At 50.4% G+C, this 19439-nt stretch overlaps 1 protein-coding gene and 1 long non-coding RNA gene across 5 annotated transcripts; one reads left to right on the top strand and one right to left on the bottom strand.

Moving 5' to 3' along the window:
• Window positions 1-1622: 1622 nt before the first annotated feature.
• Window positions 1623-7076, bottom strand: LOC134477216 (collagen, type I, alpha 1a-like). Of its 4 annotated transcripts, none has more exons than XM_063254275.1 (3): window positions 5135-7076; window positions 3263-3335; window positions 1623-2449 (listed from the first exon to the last, which is right to left on the bottom strand). In XM_063254275.1, the coding sequence occupies exons 1-2, from the start codon at window positions 6132-6134 to the stop codon at window positions 3268-3270; spliced, it is 1068 nt and encodes a 355-aa protein (XP_063110345.1). In that variant the 5' UTR covers window positions 6135-7076; the 3' UTR covers window positions 1623-2449; window positions 3263-3267. The 4 variants fall into 4 exon arrangements, with proteins under 4 accessions (XP_063110345.1, XP_063110346.1, XP_063110343.1 ...); XM_063254276.1 differs by having other exon boundaries at window positions 1623-2287; XM_063254273.1 differs by having other exon boundaries at window positions 3272-3335.
• On the top strand, window positions 6196-10394 carry LOC134477217 (uncharacterized). The gene is made up of 2 exons (XR_010049106.1): window positions 6196-6330; window positions 7129-10394. It is a non-coding gene; the product is annotated as an uncharacterized LOC134477217 (long non-coding RNA).
• Window positions 10395-19439: the final 9045 nt, after the last annotated feature.

Here is a 19439-nt window from a genome sequence, read left to right as displayed (position 1 = left end):
GCAGGGAAGGTGGCTATCAGCAGAGCTGAGTCCCCTGACAGCTGGGCACAGACGGCGGAGCTGCCAGAAAGGGCTGACCACCCCGGCTCTGTGGATGGTACCACTTTGCCCATGGCTTCTGCCTCTTAATTCCTCGTGGGTTGTGGTTTCCGCCTGCTCCTAGAGGGGAGGATTCACCCTCACACTCACGCTCATGCTCACACCCCACATGATTGCCTGCCACACACCTGTGGGTGCAGCGCCCGGCCACAAGCTGCGAGCTGGCTCTCCCCTTGGCAGGATCCCGGCCCTGCGGCCACTTCAGGGCAGGACACAGCTCCAGTTTCTCAGAGGATGCCAGGGTGGACGGCATCTGCCCACCGGTCACCTCGCTCTCCTGCCTCTGATTCGTCAGTTCGCTCATGGCACATGTGGCCCCAGACCCTCAGCGCTGGCCGGGAGAGGATTTGGGCTGCAGACCGCAGGTGGGCTTCCCAGCACAGCTCCACCACCTGCCCCCGGGCCACCTCCAAGTCTGGTGGCTATGAACGGACATCTACGCCAGGCCCGGGCATCTGCACAGAGCTCTGCTCACCTCTGGCCTTGGTCCGGGGCAGAACAGACCTGCAGCGCATTTTGGCTGCACAGGGTAGGGTGAGGGAGAGTGACAGGCTGCTGGGTCCCTGGGACAAACAGAGGAGCTGCGAGCAGAGACCTTGGCCATGGGGCTGGAGGACGTGCACCCCACCCCAGCGCCCTGGCTTTGTCTGGGACAGAACTTCTGTTTCCACATCATGACATATTACCCTTCCTGCAAGAGTCAGGGGCTCAGGCAAAGCCGAGTGAGGAGAGGACAAACCCGCCCTCTGTGCCCTTCCCACCTCCCGAGGCCACCTGCGAGGTCCCCCGTGGGACGGTTTGAGAGTTAATGGAGAAGCTGTGGAAAGCTGGGTGGGGGACTCAGTGGCACAGGAAGGTGGCCATGTGTCAACAGTAAGGGTAAACAGAAAAACACTCCCCCCCAAAAAATCAGGTGAAGGCTGCCGAGTGCAGACCAGGTCCCCTCTGCTGCCCAGAGACAGACAGAGCCGCCCCCAGATTGCCCCAGGCTGCGGGGAGGAAAGGCTGAGGGCCTTCCGGATGGGGCAGAGGGGTCTAAGGCCTGACACAGAGTCAGAGTTAATTAAATCATACCGAATTACAGGAAAGTCTCAGTATTTCCACATTGGTTAATTAAAAATAGCCACTATTTCAAAGCCACTACTGGTCCCCAACTAACAAGATACCTGATGACTATTTAATAAAGGCCGGGATAAGCTGAGTCCAGGAAACGCACAGTCCCACGGAGCTGGAGCTGTTTTCTTTCTGTTCTGGGGATTTCCAATTAATAAGGTTTTATGGCAGAGAAGCTGCAGGCGCCTGTAAGCAGTGGTGCCAGCAGGGAGCTCTGCTCTGAGATCCTCGATTTCCCTCGTTAGCCTGAGTACCCAGTGCCGCTCAGCCACAGAGCCCAGAGCCCCCGCCTCAAGAAAATCTCCTCTGTGTGTTAGGAGAATCCAGCTCATCCACAAAAAAAAAAAACAAAACAAAACAAAACAAAACAAAAACAGTTTTTAAAAAAGCATCATGTGACCATCAGCAACTCTCGTGATCTTATTTTATTTTATTTACTTTGAGACAGGGTCTCACTGTGTAACTCACGCTGGTCTTGAACTCAAGGCAATCCTCCTGCCTCAGCCTCCTGAATGCTGAGATTGCAGGTATGCGTCACCATGCCCAGCAGCAATTTTTGCAGATAGTCAGCAGTGAGCTGTTGTCATTGTGGACAGCACTGGGTGTGGTGTGCTCGGCCCATCCCCAAGACAGTCTCAGCGTCCTTCCTGCCTGCGTGCCTTTTCCGACAGCCCCTGCCTTGGTCTCCCCAAGCTCCCTGCAGCTGCAGAGCCCAGAAGCCACCTCACCTGTGTGGGGCCAGGTCCAAGTGTCCAGGACCTCCTGCTCCTGCCGATTCCTTCACCACAGCTTAGAGCTGGTGAGGAGGCCAGCGCCTTTATCTGCTCATTTTTTTCCCAAACTGGAGTCCCTGCCTGGGCACAGCCGTGACTGGCCCAGGCCATCACCACCTCGGGGACGCCCAGAAGGATGTCTGTCATTCTCATGTCACACGTGGCAGCACAGAAACACGTGACTCACTCTGGAGACTCACTGTCCTCGCTTTGCTGGGAGCAGCCTTGGTGAAAGGATTCATCAGGACATGGAGCTGTCTGAGTTGCGGGTCCTCTGGCGTCTTCCTGGGCGGCTCCTTAGTCTGTGAAGAACAAAGGCCTGCACATTCAAGGGCCAGAGGAGAACCCCAGTGCTGGAGGCTGAAGTTGGGGTCGGGCTTCCCCCATCTTCACATGGGCAGGGGGAGGTGTCTGTCTGACTGTCTGTGTCCTCATGTCCTCTTCGTACAAGGTCACCAGTTACCCTGCATAAGAGCCCACCACACAGCCTCTATTAGGGCTTGTGTCTAGATGACCCCTGAAGCCTCACACACTCATGGGTCGTGGCTTTGTGATGCCAGGATTAAGGGTGCGTGGAGACTAAATTGGTTTAGCGCAGTTCTAAGGGTGGGTGATGAAACCCCACCTTGGGTGTGGGTGGAACCAATCAATAGGTTTGCAGCCTGGATGGGATACAAAGGGACAGGGAGAAGGCAGGCTGCTGCCGCCCTGCTCCCCACTGCCCTCTCACGGCCTGCTGCCCCTCTGTGAGGCCCCTCTGCCAATACACTCGCGTTCCCAGGCAGTGGCTCACAGCTGTACCCTGTGGGTTTTGGAGGAACACAATTCTTCCCATGGCACCTTGAGACTGTCAAGATCTCTACACAGCTGGAATTTAGATCAAATTCAGGGAGCTTCAGGTTGCTCCTGATATACAAAACATTGAAAGTTGTTTAAATCTAAATCATTAAATAAGTAGTTTTACAATAAAGCAAGGTTCTATTATGCTTATTACTCTTGTTTTTGCTTTTTTTGTTGGTTTTTTGAGACGGTTTCACTCTGTACTTCAGGCTTGCCTTGAATTCACCATGTAGCCTCAAACATACAGCTGTTTTTCTGCCTCAGCTTTCCAGGTGCTGGGATTACAGGTGTGTACTACCGCGTCCAGCTTAGCTTTATTTGTTGGTGGCCTGAGTCTCTGTTTTCTTGCAGAACTGCTCAGAACATGTCTCAGTCACTTTTCTCTCACGGCTGAAGCAAAATACCTGACACACAAAGTTAAGGGAGGAAAAATTTACTTAGCTCACAGGTTGTAGAGGTTCCAGTCCATAATCAGCTGGGTCCGAGGCAGGGTAGCATGGCAGACAGGCACTGCGGAGGAGAAAGAGTTTACGGTGGCAGAAAACAGCAAAAGTAAACAAAGGAAGCAGAGACAGACCTCTCTCTGTCCCTCATAGTGTACCCAGGCTACCAGGGGAGGGCAGTGCCTATCCAAGCAGTGGACTGACCCAGGAATCACCCACCCTTACTGTCAGCACCCTTAACCCTTCACATACTCTGCATTCGGCCACCTCCCAAAAAGCCCTGTAATAAAACTGCATGAGACTTGGGGGGACATCTAGGCACAAACCATGACGTGACATTTTTCCCTTCCATTTGAGTGCTCGTCTTGCTGCATGACAAAACACTTTATCTGATATTGGCAAGTTTGTACCGACACTGAAGGGAGCCAGAGCAATTACTTTTCAGCATTTCAGAACCCAGCTAAAGCACAGATTTATAATATCAGTAGTATGGGGTGGGTTGTTTAAGAGGGTTACGCTTTAGCATAACAGCAGCTGACTGTGCACCTCGGTAACCACACCTGGGGGAGGCAGGAAGCAATCTTCATTTACCCACTTGGTACGACAAATGGCAGGGGTGTGCATGTGTGCAAAAGTGTCAGACTGGGGTTTTTAGCCACATAATGTGCCAACAGGTTTTGCGTATGTTTGTCTGAGCATCACAGAGGGTAAAATACACCCATTCTACTCTTCTGTTCCATGAACATGTATTTTATCATAAATGGAATGTGGGTGTGATTCACAGTAGCTGAGCTGCGGTAAAGCAAAGACCCATCTGTGCATTCACCCACTTGGCAGATGAATGGCAAGGTCTGCGCAGGAAATCCAGAGCAGCATGTAACATTTGTTCTTAAAGTTTTCTTTTGACGTTTCTGGTAGAAGTAGCCCAATTCAGTATAAGGGCACACGAAAAAGCAGATTTGCAAATGTATGGGACGGGCGGTTGTGGTGTGTACGACTGACTGCCTTAGGTGTAATCATTGAAGTAAAGTTTTCTTGTAGAGTGCTACTGGTATTTTCATTGTAGATCCTAGAGGAATTTCTTTGCTGATATTTTTTTAGACCTTGCACACCAACACACAGTTGGCAATGAGAATTTTGATGCTTTTTTATAAACACTCGATAAGTATTAAAAATTCAATACTTCATCTTTGATATTTTTCCGTTAAGTATAATATATTCATTAATAAAGCTCACCAACTTAAAATGAAGAATTCATCAACAGAATGATGAAATATTCTAAATATTCTAAACGTGGCTATTACACACCCACAGCAATGCACCTGTGTGACAAAATTGGTGTCACACTGCACATCTGAATACCGACAGTTCATGATCATTTCCATGGCACGGGCATCAGCCATGCTGCTGCCCGAGGCCTCGCCCAGGCCGCGGTTCTCGAAGCTGGTCAGGGCACCCTGCTCTCTTTGGAAGGACCCCAGGTCGCCCCGGTACCCCGGTTCCTAGCAGCGCTGCGCCGAGGTTCCACATGCAGAACACGAAAGGAAGCCGAAGGCGCCGGCACAGAGACCCCTGGTGCCTGCAGGAGGCAGCCGGGAAGGCCGGTGCCCAGGGCGGGGCTCCGCGGGGCCCCGGGTGGAGGTGGGGACGCCTGAGCTGGCGACTGCGCCCCCGCGGGCACAAGCGCGTGCACAAGAACCCGGAACAGGGGACACGGCCGGGCGGAAGCAGCGAGCTGGGGCGCCTGAGACGGGCTCCATCCAGAGGCGGGCTCCCGGACCCGGCCTTCTACCCTGTTTCCTTCGTCCTCCGGCCGGTCATCCCGCCCCGGGCCCTTAGCTCTCGCGGACCCCGACAGCGCTTCACCTGGCCGTGTTTTTTGTTTTGCGTTTCTAATGCCACCCTTCTTTGCTGTTTGCTTATTTGGAGGCGGCGGTCCCTGCGTGGCGCAGGCTGGCCTTGCACTCCGGCGACCTTCTTGCTTCCTTGCGCGCTCCCCAGGCAGCTCCAGGCCCCTCGTGCCCCGAGGCACCCCCAGGCCCGTCCGGGCCCGGTGTGCGGGATCCCCGCCCCAAAGGACGCGCGGGAGCGGGCGGCCCGGGGCCTGTGCGCAGGCGCACTCGGAGGCGGAGGGGCGCCCTGCGCGGGGCGGTGCTGCCCCCTGGCGGTGCGCGCGGAAACCTCGTGGGCGCAGAGTCCCGGAGGCCGCGCCTGCGCTGCCGCGCTTCAAACACCGAGACTCCGCGGTGCGCGACGGAGAGCGTGTGGCCCTGCTGGCGACCCTGGGCCCTTGCCCGCCCCGAGCCCCCGGAGAGCCCGGCCCACCCTTGGCTGCGGGCACAGAGCCCTCGCCACACGGGACGCCGAGGCAGGGGGATCGCCCCTTTGGTCCAGGCTTGGAAAACTTGGCAGTCGTTGGTTGCTGGTTGGGCTGAGGGTGCGGCGCAACCGCACTCTGGTCCCTGACTGTGCCCAGCTTGGCCTCCCGGGTGGGTCCAGGCTGTCTTTGCCAATGGGTGAATGCATAGCGCAGATTTGTTTCTAAAAAGGTCATGGAAAAGGTTTCAGGGAAGGATCTGCTTCTGCAGAGGAACACGGACGGCATCTTCCCGAGAAATTTACCGCTCATGGGGGAGGCAGGCGCTGGGGCTGGGGGCTCGGTGCAGGGTCGAGGGTCTGTGGGAACGGCTCGCTGTGGAGGCCTGGCCCTGGCTTCGGCTTCGGCTTCGGCTTCGGCTTCGGCTTCGGCTTCGGCTTCGGCTTCGGCTTCGGCTTCGGCTTCGGCTTCGGCTTCGGCTTCGGCTTCGGCTTCGGCTTTGGCTTTGGGTCCCTGGGTCACCCAGTTGCACTCTTCCACAGGGAACATCTCTCCTGCAGCCAGGGGGAGCCCATGCTGGGCTGAGGACGCCTGTTCCTGGCCCTTTCCTTCCCGGCCTGGGTGCAGAGCTGTCAGCAAGGCTGGGCCCCTTCTCCAGTGAGGGCGAGCAGAAGACAACTCAGCTCCAGGGTACCTGAGCTCCCTGGCCTCCAGCTCCAAGGATACTTGGGGAGGGACCCCTCAGGTACCTCCCTCTGCCCTTCCCTGCCCGCCCCAGTGCCAAAGGTCTGGGCTGAAGGAGCCCGAGGAGGGCTCAGGTGCGCCCCCACGTCGTCGGGTGCCCTAAGCACGCACCTCCGGCCTGAGCCCCCCTCCATGGGTGCTGGAGTTAGAGTCCCCGTCCCCCGGTGTCCTCTGTGGCCCCTGCGACCCCCGCGCCCTCCGACCCTCTCCTATTTGGGTCCTGCTCTCTGTGAATCAACCAGGGAGGGGGCCTGCAAGCTATTTCCAGGCTTTCAAAAAGCCCAAAGGAAGTCGCGCATTTCCCTCCTGGAGGCTCCCAGACTAAATAAAACATTACCCTGGCTTGCTTTGGGCTGGAAGATGTGGTTATCTCAACGGATCAGAGACACTAATTGGCGGTGAGATGTCTTTGATGAATACAATTCAAAAAGAACCCAAATTATTATTCAATAAATGCAGTTTGTTGGGTAGATAAAAGCTTTCAAAATACGGGATCCCTTGGGGAAGGGATAAAAAGGAACCTTTGTGGTGAGGAAGGGGACCCCTCCCCGCACCACTCCACACTTGCCTTAGCACAAAGCATGCTTTCCAGCCGTCTGAGGCTGGATTTCTTGTTAGCAAATTTGACCTCACAGCGTTCCTACAAATAAAACATCGCTCGTGCCAGCTTTTTCCAGCACAGCTAAGCGGTGTTCCTTGCGGATTTGCAGGAAAGGGTCCGGGACTGAAAAAGTAACAAAAAAAAAAAAAAAAAAAAATTGTAGTTATCGCTTATGGGATTTTCCTGGGCGCTTAACAGGTCTGTGAATTTGGAAGCCTCCGAAGGAGCTGGAGCCATGGATCCCTTCAATGTGGGAGGTGCTTTCCCCCAAGCACACTGGCTGACAGGGTCACCCTGGCCAGCAGACAGTTGAGGTGGGGGATGAGGGAGGGAGCTGGCCCAGCATCAAGGGGGCCTGTGCCCCCCCAGCCCACACCTTGCCCTCTTCCCCACCCCCTCTGCAGAGGGTGCTGGGAGCAGGCGGGACAGGTGCGGCCCACAGACCTGGAGGCCTGAACTCCAGAGAAACAGCTCAAGGGATTTGGCAAAGCTTGTGTTATTCCAGCTCCAACCTCTGGTACCATCTCATGTGGCAACAGCAGGAAGAGGGGCTAGGAAAGGGGCCCCAGCCTTCCACAGACCTGCGGGAGGTCTGTTTGTTCAGTGCTCTCTGACCCCCCTCCACTTCCCTTGGGGCGCGCTGGCCCGGGTCCTGCACCAGGCCAGCAGCACCCATATAAGACACACCTGTGTCTGCCCCATGGCTTGAAGGACGGGGTTCTCCACACGCCGCAGTCCTGGTAATGTGATGTGAAAAATCACGACACGCATCCAGTGGGACCCCACATGATTCTGAGAGTGCAAGAAATCTGGAGCAAGAAATCTGCTCCAGGGCCATCGCCAGACATCGCCCGATGTGGCCCAGGTCATCTGCTGGGCCTGCTTTGCAGAAACACAACTCGGGTCCCCGGGTCTGGGAGAGGATGGGGGTACCCAGCCCTGAGGTCTGTGCCAAGGCCCCAGGGCACAGCCAAGAGCTGCAGGCAGCTGTCCCAGGAGGGAGCACAGGGCACTGGTCCAGCAGACAGAGCCACAGCAGGTGTGCACCGACCCCAGGGGCCTGGACGGGAAGACAGCTGCCTGCCCAGGAAGCCAGGCTGCTGCTCCTTCGGGCCCAGCCACAGGAGGTCAGCAGATCCCAGCCCGAGAATGGAGATCACTGGAAACTTCATCAGAGACTTCCCCGCACCAGGTCGCCGTCAGGGAACTCACGCAGGCCGGGCCTCTGTGCTCCCGGGAAGCTGCCCTTCACCGAACTCCTACAGAGCTCACAGCCCCAGCGCAGCTACTAGGACACGGATGGTGGCTCTCACAGTACCTGGAACCCAAGCCTCTCCCTGGTGCCCGTCCAGTGAGCCAAGCTGACCACTTCTGGCGGAGGGAGTCCAGGCCCTGCAGGCGGTAGCCTCCCGGTGTCCTCAGAGACCCTGAGGGCAGACACTAGTTCCTGGGCATCTCAGACTTTGGTCATCCAGCAAAGCTAAGTTCCTCTGGGAGAAAACACTCTGGAGTCTCCAGCAGGGGATGCAGCCACCCAGGGAAGCTGAGCTCAGGGGCCTGTGACCTGTGGTGTCCCGGACTCTGCTCCACCCCGGGCCTGGAGACTGCTCGCTGTGAAGTCACTGTTCTGTCAGTTTGGTGGCGGAGACAAAGCTGGAGAACAGTGACCGGTTAATCGAGAAGTTACAATCAATGAGTCCCTCTGAGCTCACGTGGGGCAGACGAGGCTTTTTAATTAAGAAAGAAACTTAAAGCACAAAGTTAAAGCAAGGGCCGAAGGGCAGTTCCCACCCTTGCGAATCAGGGCAGCTGAGGATTATTGTTTCCTTAAGCTTCTGACTGACATCTCAGCCATCATCCCTTCTGCACTTGGAAAAGCAGGAAAACAAAAGGCCGGAATACCGGACCCTGACCGGAAGGAGACCAAAGTTTAACTCTTCACTCCCTGGTCTCCCTGCCCAGCCACTTTCCAACCTCCTCAGCCCAGCTCCTTACCCTTACAAATACTCACGTACAGAGCTGCCGTCTGGACTTCTGAACTGTGTGTGTAGTTTTTGGCTCCCAGCAAGTTAAAAAGAATTCATCAAAGTTCCACTATGTTTAAAGATGACATTGCTATTTTGCCATCTGGAGAAAAAGTCTCTTAGCTGTCGAAGAGCACTCTGAGAAGCTCACAGGCTGGAGTATTACACAGTCAGGAAAAAGATGAAGATCTGTAGCTGCTCACAGGAGTTTTCCACAAAGTATGAATTGTTCAGTGCTCAAAACCATCGGAGCATGTCTAGCCTATGATTCAGGGTTTGTAACGTCACTGAAAGGAAGTCCACCCTTGACAGGGGACTGAGGTTGAAAAAGGAGAAAAGCCTTTTTCCACCGCCATGACCCTGTGATTATGAGGCATAGTCAGAAGGGCTGAGGGAACATAATGAATACATGAACAAGGCCAGCACGCATGGAAAAGTAAAAGTTAAAAACTTGCACCGCAGGCACGGGGCGTGAGCCCAGTGGTCGGCCTAGGGCGGTGGGATGCCAGCTGACTACCCTCTGCCTGCGAGGGCAGAGCTCGGACCTGAGGGAAAGGGAGGCCGGGGGGGGAGGTCCCTGCGCGCCCCCCAACAAGGCCTACACCCACTGCCCCAGTGGACTCCATCTCAGTGCCCTCCTGGCAGAGGGCGTGGAGAGGACCCGCAAGCTGCTCCAGGTTGCACAGCTCTCCCGGGGCCACAGGGAAGCACCACAGCTCAGGCAGAAGTTGGGCTCCACCCTCGGTGTCCTCTCCCTGCTGCCCCACCAGAAGCCTTGGTCAGTCCTCCCGCCTGCGTGCCTGGGTTTCTAGCTGCGCTGTCGGCAGCAGCTCCAGAGAGAAAGGCTGCTTGGACGGGACTCTGCCTGCCGCATGCAGAAAAACGAGAGAGGACCGAGCGCCTTCTGCCTAGAGAGGCTCTGGTACATGCGAGTGGCAATATTTGACCGCACTGAAGAGAATGGCACTGCCAAGCTGAGAAAAGATGAGGAAGCAACCTAAATGCGTGGGACTGACAGAAGCCAGTCTGAAAAGCCTGACTCAGGCACAGTGGTATCCCACCTCAGATTGTGGATTTAATTTGCTTTATGATTTGGGAGAAGACGGCTGTCTGCATGTTTGTGGGGGAAGATGGTCACGGTTGTTTGTCCACCAGTGTGGAGTTTGTGATCGGATGCAAAATTCTGCCAAATGCCTTTTTTTTTTTGGTGAACTGAATAGTTTGCACACAGAAGCTTTTGTGAATGGCAGTATGACCGTATATGACATTCCAGAAAAGCAACACCATGGAGATAGTAGAACATCTGTAGTTGCCAGGGGTTGAGGAAAAGAGGAATAAATAGTTGGAGCATAGGTTTTAGGACACTAAGATCCTTTTGTAAAAGACGAAATGCTACAACCCCATCAGTAAATGAACAGTAAACTGAATATGCTCTTTCTATGTGGTGGAGTATTATTCGGCCATCAAAAAGGATCAAATGACTGATAGGTCTCCCACAGGAACTGCCCAGGAGGACTGCATGCTGGGTGAAACAGGGTCACATGGTGCAGGAGCTGGAAGAGCCACAGGACATCAGGCAGGTCCCCGAGTCCCTAGGCAGGCACCCTGGCCAGGGAGTAATGTGGGGTGCACACCCATTGCTGAATGGTACAACCAGAAGCTGGTGGAACTTGCACCCATGTCTGCCTCGAGCCCTCGAAGTGCCAGGCTTTATGCTCACATCATTTGCGTTTCACCTCCATTTTCCATGTCCACAGAAGGGTGTGAGGCTGCCAGGGACACGGCCCGGCCCGCCACACACCTGCCTCCCTCCAGGTGGCCTGGGCCTCACAGGTTCGCCTGGGCGGAGGCCGTCTGGGCCCTCTGTGCCCTGCGCAGGTGTGGTCCGGCCTGGGCCAGGGCACTGCAGAGAAGGCCTCGGCCTCTGAGCCCCCGGCCTGCAGCTCCCCCAGGCAGACCAGCGGGAAGCTGCTGTGCTGCCAGCACCAGGAAGCCAGCTCCGCAGGCAGGCTTGGGGTGCAGGAGGACAGGGAGGCCCAGTCCCCACATCGCCTTCCCTGCAGGCCCAGGCTGGGCTCTGGCCAGGTCCCAGGTCTCTGCGGGTCTGTAGGTTTCTTTACAAAGCACTGTAAGGGCCTGGGACAAGGTCCTGCAGGTGCGGGGCGGGGGCTCCCTGGGGGAAGCAGGGTGCGCAGGGCTGAAGCCAGCCGCCTAGGCTGCCATGGCGCGAACCCCGCATCCAGCAGGTGGGGCAGACGTCTCCCCAAGCCGCCAAGGCCTCTTTCCCCACAGCAGCCGCAGCTTGCGTCTGCACCAGAGGCTCCCAGAGGCCTTGCTGCCTGGAAAGTGCTTGCGGGGGAACCCTTGCCACCCCCAGCCTTGACTTTGCTGGGTCCCCCACCAATCCCACGTAATCGAGGCTGTATCTGGGTACCCGGACAGGCTGGAAGCGCTGCTGAAGGTGTTCCTGTGGCGCGGGGCTGCTGGGGGGCGCTGGCCCTGAGGAGTCTCATTTGGGGCATCGCTGTGCCCTGCACTCCGTGCAGGGCTGCTAGGACCAGGATGGAGAAGCGGCCTCCACCTTCCTGAGGTCCCTCCTGGGATGGGCCGTGGGAGGGAGCACCAGCGCGCTGCTATTTTGGTTTTGGTTTTTGCTTTCAGATGTTTACTTTTCAGTCCATGTCTGCTAACACTCACCATGGAGCGCACCCCGGGGCTTCCCATGGTGCCCACCCTGCTGTCTGTCCAGCACCTGCTGCTTTCTCTGCTTGGCTCTGCCCGGAAGTGGCCAGGCTACAAAATAAGTGCACAAACCTCTGATTTGAGAAACCATTGAGCCATTTTCGAGTGTTTTTTTTTAAATTATTTTTTTGGAAAAACACTCGGAGGGCCACTCGGGAGAGGGCTGGGCTTGAGTCCCCTTCTGTGGTCACAGAGAGGAACCTCAAGCACTTCACACTGAACAAAGTCAGCACCCAGGGGTGGGGCAGGTGCTGTCCTGGGCCGAGCAGCAAGGCTGGATTCAGAGCGGCAGGAGCTGAAAGGTGCTTGATGGGGCTGGGGGAGCTGCTTAGCGTTTAATGGCAACAGACATGTGTTGGGGGTCATGAAAAAGTTCTGGAGAGGAATGTATTTAATACCACTGAATGGTACAGAGACATTTTATATTTTGTATATTTTACCACGATCACTTTTTTCTGTTCAGTGCTGGAGATGAACCCAGGTTCTCAAGCATGCTGGGCAAGTGCTCTACCACTGAGGCACAACTGGCCCCCATGATAATTTTGTCCAAAAACACTGAATTTTATGAAGTGGTGGCAGAAGTAAAAAACCCACAAGCCTCTTGATAAAAGGCAGAGATAATCAAAGAGATGACAACCATAATGAAGGAAATGGTTAGGGAATATAGAATAGATACAGATTTTAAAAAAGATAGAAGAGCTTAGGAAAGACATGGAAACCATGAATGCCCAACATAGAAAAGGACTGGATTACATACAACAGATTCAAATAGAAATCCAGGAGGTTAAAAATTCTACTGAAAGTGTATGCCGTAAAGTCAGCCAATGTGAAGACAGAATATCAGATCTAGAAGATAGGCCTGGACTTGACAATCATCAAATAAAAGACCTCAAAAGTAGCAAGGGACCATGAAAAATCAATCCAACAGCTGCTAGATGATACAGAGAAGACTAATGTAAGATTATTTGGAATCAATGAAGAATCAGAAGATAGCGCTCATGGCATAAAAACCCATTCACAGAAGTAATAGCAGAAAACACTCCAAGCATAGAAAGAACTTGGCATACAGAGAAGTGAGGGATATAGAAACCCAAATAGTCATAACAAGAAAAAAATTACACCAGGGGATATAATACTCAAGATTCCAGAAACTCAGCAGGAAAACAAAAAAGCTATTAGATAAAAGAAACAAATCACTTGTAAAGGAAAACGATTAGAATCACAGCTGATTTCCCAATACAATACATAAGTTAGGAGGAACTTGAAGTATTTAAAGCCCTGAAAGAAAGCCTCAAACCCAGACTATTGTATCCTGCACACTATCTTTCAAAATTGATGGAAAAACAGGATACTTCCATGATAAAGAACACCTGGAGAAATTCATGCCAAACCAGCTCTCCAGAAAGTTCTGGAGATTATTCTAGAAAAAGACAACAATTCTAAGAATCCCAACAGAATAAATCCATCAGGTCAGGCAGGCAAATAAACAGAAGAAAGGAACCAATGAAAGAGAAATAATATTATAATCATAAATGTTAATTCACCAGTCAAAAGAAACAGATTGGCAGAATGGGTCAAGAGGCAAGATCCAACAAAATGCTGTATACAAGAAACACATTTAACCCAAAAAGAAACTCACGGACTGAAATTCAAAGAATGGAAAACTATATTCCATGTGATAGGAACCTCCCAAGAAAACAAGGGTAACTATTCTATTTGCAGACAAAGTGGATTTCAAACCAAGACTGATCAGGAGAGACAAAGGGACAACCCAAGAGGAAGAGGTTATGAGCATAAATATATACCAAATACTGGCATACCCATCTACATAAAGCAAATACTGATAGATATGAAAAAGTAGATAAGCATGAATAGGGGACCTTAATATGTCACTGTCACAAATAGATCAGCTAGACCAAAACAAGCAATGAAGAAATACCAAATCTGAACCAAACCTGTGAACAAATGGCCTTAGTAGGTATCTACAGACTGTCCCACCCCACAACAACAGCATACACATTTTCTCAGCTACTTCAGGACTTTTTCCAAAACAGATCACATATAAGCTCACAGAATATGCTTGGGCAAATTTAAAATAATTAGAATTACTTCATGGATATTCCCAGATCATAGTGCAAAGAAATTAGAAATAAATGGCACAAGAAACCACAAAAATTTCATAAACACGTGGACATTAACACCCTCCTGAGCAACCAAGGGGTTGCCTGAAATTAAAGGAGAAATTAGACAGTACAATTTAATGATAACGCCAGCCAGCGTGACATACTGCAGCTTATGGGATGCACAGAAAGCAGTCCTACGAGGGAAATTTATAGTAGTAGATTCCCACAGCAGAGAGACAGATCATGGCTTTCCTCACAGTAACGTGTCCTGCTTACTCCAGAGGGCACTTCTGTCTCGATTTTTCCTCTTTACTCCGCCCAAGCTCATCCTGTAGAGCCCACTTCCCTCTCACTCTTCAGTTTTACTTTTTCAAATAAGCTACACCACTAGTTTTGGCTCATTTCACTCAATTCTTTGCTCACAGTGAGAAGAATATGGAATCCAACTCCAGAAGGAGAGACGAGCACTGCCCTCCACGACAAAGAAAGAAAAGAAAAACAGAGCCAGCTCAGACAACCTAATGTTGGGCCTCAGATTTCTAGAAAAAGAGGAGCAGCCTAACCACAAAGCCTGTATAAGGAAAAAATGATGAAGATTGGAGCAGTAAATAATGCAATTGAGACTAAGAAAACAATACAAAGAATCAATGAATGGAAGAGCTGGTTGTTTAAAAGATAAAGTCTTAACCAACCTTATCAAAACAAAGAGAGAAAAGACCCAAATCCATACCATTAGGAATGAAAAGAGTGAAATCACAACCAAACCTGCAGAAATCCAGATCATCGAACCTATTTTAAGAACATGTACTCTAATAGAATGGGAAATCCAGAAGACATGGAAAGATTCATAGATATCCTAGACACATTTGAACTACCACAGTTAAGAAGATATAGAAATTCTAAATAACACAGTATCATCAACAAAATTGAAGAAGTAATAAAAAAGAACTATCAACAAGAAAAGCACAGCTCTAATGGATTCACTCCTGGAATTTCTGGTTGAATGATGAAACAAGATCCAACAGTGTGCTGCACATAAGAAACACACGTAACTCAAAAAGAAATTCATAGACTGAAAGTCAAAGGATGGAAAACACTACTCCAGGTGAGGGGAATTGTCAGCAAGACATTTAGAGAAGATCTAATGCCACTACTCCTCAGATTTTTAAAAATTAATTAATTAATTATTTTTGGTGCCAGGGATCAAAATCATGACCTCATATTTGCCAAGCAGGCACTTAATGCCACTGAGCTAAATGCCCAGCCACTCCTCAGATTCTTTAATAAAACTGAAAAGGAAGCAACACTAACCATCTCATTCCTGGGGGTGAGCATTACCCTGATACTAAACCAGAGAAGAATCCAACCAAAAAGGAGAACTATAGGCCAATCTCACTAATGAACATTGATGCAAAAATTCTCAATAAAATCCTGACAAGTAGAATGCAGCGAATCATCAAGAAGATTATACACCATGACCAAGGGGGATTTATTCCAGGAATGCAAGCATACCCCTGATCCCAAAACCTGCAAAGGACCCAACAAACCAGCAAAGAAAAATAAAACCAAAAATCTACTGGCCAATCTCCTTAATGAACAAACATTCAAATGTTGTTAATTAGATACTGGCAAACAGAACACAGCCAATCAGCAAAAAGATTATACACCATGCCCAAGGAGGATTCATCCCAGAGATGCAGGAGTGATTCAACAGTCTCAAATCAATAAATGTGATACATCACATGAACATGGCTCAGAACAAAAGCAGTCCCAATCATCTCAACAGATACAAGAAAATATTTTACAAACACTAGCACACATTCATGATTTAAAAAAGAAAAACCTACAGAACTTTGGAATAGAAGGTCTTTTTTATTTATAATGCTGGCATTATCATTACATTGTACTGTCTAATTTCTCCTTTACTTTCAGGCAACCCGTTGGTTGTTCAGGAGAGTGTTAATATCCACGTGTTTATGAAGTTTTTGTGGTTTCTTGTGCCATTTATTTCTAATTTCATTGCACTATGATCTGGTAATATCCACGAAATAATGTTAACTATTTTAAATTTACCCAATTTTATCTCAAATTGTCAAGAAAAGCCAACAGCCAACATCATATTAAATGATCAAAATCGGAAAGCTTTCAATCTAAATCATGAACAAGACAAGGATGCCCACTATTACCATTCCTGTGTAACATAGTTCTGGAACCATTAGCCAGAGCGATTAGACAAGAAGATGAAATAAAAGGAATGAGAATAGAAAGGAAGATGTTAAATTACCATCGCTTATGGATGACATGATATTCTACATACAAAACTCCCAAAACTCCATCAAAACATGCCTAGAATTAATCACCAAGTTGGCTTGCAACAGGATACAAAACCAAAACTCAAAAATCAGTAGCATTCCTGTACACAAATAACTAACCCATGGAGAGAAAAATTAGGCAAACTACATCTTTCACAACAGCATCCAGAAAAATGAAATGCTTAGGAACCAACCTAACAAAGGAAGTGAAAGACTTTTACAGTGAAAGCTACGAGACTCTGGAAAAAGGGATCGGAGGGGCTATCAGAAAATGGAAAGCCACCCCATTCTTGGATAGGCAGAAGCAATGTGATGAAATGGCCATACTTTATAACTGTTAACTGATAACCGATGTAATTCAATCTCAATGAAAATACCAACAACATACATCACAGAATTACAGAGAACAAGCCTGAAGTTCATATGGAACCAGAGCAGACCTAGAACAGTCAAAGCCATTCTGGACAACAAGAGGAAGGCAGGGACATTACAATCCCGTTGGAATTTATGCTACAAAGCTACTGTGATAAAAACAGTATGGTACTGGCAGAGAGTGAGAGGGGACCAAAGAATAATGGAGTGAAACAGATGCAGAAGGAACTCCAAGCACACTCAGCTACCTTGAGTTTGAGAATCGGCCCAACGCCCTCACTGGAAGGACATTGCTCTTTAACAAGTGGTACTGGGAAAACTGGCTTTCCTTATGCCAAAAACTGAACCTGGACCAGTATCTCTCTCTGGGCTAAACCAAAATTGAAGTGGATCAAAGATCCAAGGATTAAAACAGAAACACTTAATCTGCTAGAAGCCAGAGTAGCTAAAACTCTTAAAGACACAGCTGTAGGCAAAGACTCCATGAACAAAACTTTGATCACGCAGGAAGTATCACAAAGAATCAACAACTAGGATCTCATTAAAAGATTTCTGCACAGAAAAAGAAATCACCAACAGAGTAGAGAGACAACTCACAGAATGGGAAAAAACTTTTACCAACTACCCCTCAAAGGACTAACATCTAGAATAAAGAATTTAAAAAAAAAAATCAGATCCTCCATATTTAAAGATCCAACCCAAAAATAGGCATCTTAAATGTGTAGACACATTAGATGAAAAAGAACAAACAACAAGTAAATACATGAAAAAATGTGCAACTGATCATTCAAGAGATGCAAATTAAAATCACACTGAGATTCCATCTCCCTCCAGAAAGAAGTCTATAATCAAGGAATCCAACAACAAATACTGGAGAAGCTGTAGGGAAAGGGAACCGTTTTCCATTGCTGGAGGGAGTGTAAACTGGTACAACCATTATAGACTCCAGCATGGAGATTCCTCAAAAAACTAGAACTAGAAATTCTGTTTTACCCAGCTATTGCCCTTCTAGGAATCTTCCTGAATGAGTTAAAGTATCATCCGGCAATAATATAGCCACACCGTGTTTATAGCAGGATACTTCATAGTAGCAAAATCTCAGAAACAGCCCAGATGCCCCTCAGAAGATGAAAAGATGGTATTTACATATGATGAAGTATTACTCTGCCTTAAAGAAGGATAAATTTGAATCATTTGTAGGGAAACAAATGCTCTTCAAGATTATAACTTTGGTGGGACACACAGGTTCAAATCTTGCATTGTTGCTGTTGTGTGAGAAACCCAAAGGGCAAATATGTTTATGGCAAATATGTACCGGTAAAAAAAAAAAAAATGTTGACAAGAGCACTGTGTGGGCGCAGCTGTGCATGGGGTCTGCTGCTTGCCTCCACCTGGGATGCAGCCTACCTGTCCTGAGCTTCGGCCGCCAGGTCCGCTGCGGGAGCACAGTTGAGATTCTGGGCCCCAGCACACACCAGACACAGACTGGGAGGTGTAGTGTCAACCCCGGAGCCACAGAGGTATACAGCCCCCCGCCCCACCCTGGACACTCCACAGATGATGGTGGGATACAGACTTACGAGGAGCTTAGGGCTGGGCCCCACATGGAGCAGGAGCACTGGCTCCTATGGAGCCCTGGGGACCCCACAGGACTGTAGGCACAGTCCCTTGTGAGCCTGGCCTGAAGCACTTTCCGGAAGTTCCCGGAAGGCTTCCCCTTTGTCCAAGGCACTTTCCTGAGGAAGCTTCCAGATTCTTTTTGTTAACAAGAGAGAGGAAGGTGTCACTCAGGCTCAGGGTCACTTGGGGGCACTGTTGTTTTGTGGAAGTTAGTTGCGAATTAAAAATTGGTGGCCAATTTAACACCAGCTGAACTGAATCAGAGAGGTGCTGAGGGTGGACAGCCATGTGAGGGAAGTTATGGGCATAAACAGAGAGGTGGTGAGGAAGAGGAGCGTTGTGGGTTCTCTTAAGTGTTGTTCGGAGCAATTGGTTCTCCTGGAGGAGCTTGTCATGCTGGCTTCCTGATAAGAACTGGGCCCTCGTCGGAGGAGCTTGGGACCTTGTCGCTTGGAGGTCTCTTTGAGGGAGCTCTGGTCCTTTCATGGAGCATCACTTCCTGGCTCCGGAGGGGAAGATGTGCGCTGTTCAGTCTCCAGGAGAAGCTCATCACGCTGGCTTCCTGGCATGTACTCAGCTGTTCTCATTGTCGGAGGAGCTCAGGACCTCACTGTCACTGAGGATGGCTGTGGTACTTTTTCTGGGAGCCCTGATCTTTATTTTGAGCATTGCTTCTTAGCTCCAGTGTAGAACCCTCAGCTCCTTCACCCCAGCGGTGCAGACTTTCTAGCTTCCACTACTGACCTTGAGGCCTTCCCAGCACAGATATATAAAACAGACTTGCATGAGTCATTATTGTGGGCTCCAGTTGGACTGGGGGAGGAACTGTCTTGGGCTCTGGGTCTTCGGCTGGACTGCTACAGGACATTGCTGTGGGCTCCAGGCCCTCCACTGGGTCTTCTGGGTCTTTAGTGCTCTGGACAAATTTCCTGCACTTTCTCATATTTAACTCTGGGTTATAAATTCTGTGTCCTGGATGTGATTGTTCTCCTTGTAAACTGACTACAACAAGTCCCTCAGGGCTGGTACCTGATGTTCCCCAGAGTCCAGCAGGGAGGCCTCAGGGGAGGAACCGCAGGCTGCCTTGGGTCCCGGTGCCCCATGCCCCACGTCCCACGCAGACTGGATGAGCACAGGGGACTCGGCGGGGGTGGGGGGATGAAAAGGGGGCCGTGGTGAGAGACAGCCTCTGTCTGGACACAGTGGGCCTGCGCTCATCTCCAAATCACATTTTTTTCTTTAATTTGCCCTTCACTTTGGAATCCAAGCAGTGCCACCTTCTGGAAAGGCCGACTTCCCCCACTTCGCCCTGTTGT

This window comes from Cavia porcellus, unplaced genomic scaffold (assembly GCF_034190915.1).
Source record: "Cavia porcellus strain 051 isolate PalLab524CR breed Dunkin Hartley unplaced genomic scaffold, mCavPor4.1 scaffold_8, whole genome shotgun sequence".
NCBI classification, from domain to species: Eukaryota; Metazoa; Chordata; class Mammalia; order Rodentia; family Caviidae; genus Cavia; species Cavia porcellus.
Note: the sequence above shows the minus strand (reverse complement) of the source record. Positions and strands in the feature narration are given on the sequence as shown.

Bases quoted from the DNA above. Each gene is read 5' to 3' on its own strand.
- LOC134477216 (XM_063254273.1), bottom strand. From the start codon at position 6,134: ATGTTCCCTGTGGAAGAGTGCAACTGGGTGACCCAGGGACCCAAAGCC. The intron at 3,336-5,134 runs GTGAAGCGCTGT...TCTCCTCCGCAG, and splicing joins AAAACAAAAAACACGGCCAG to TGCCTGTCTGCCATGCTACC. The intron at 2,450-3,271 runs GTGAGCTAAGTA...GCTCTTATGCAG, and splicing joins GACTGGAACCTCTACAACCT to GGTAACTGGTGACCTTGTAC.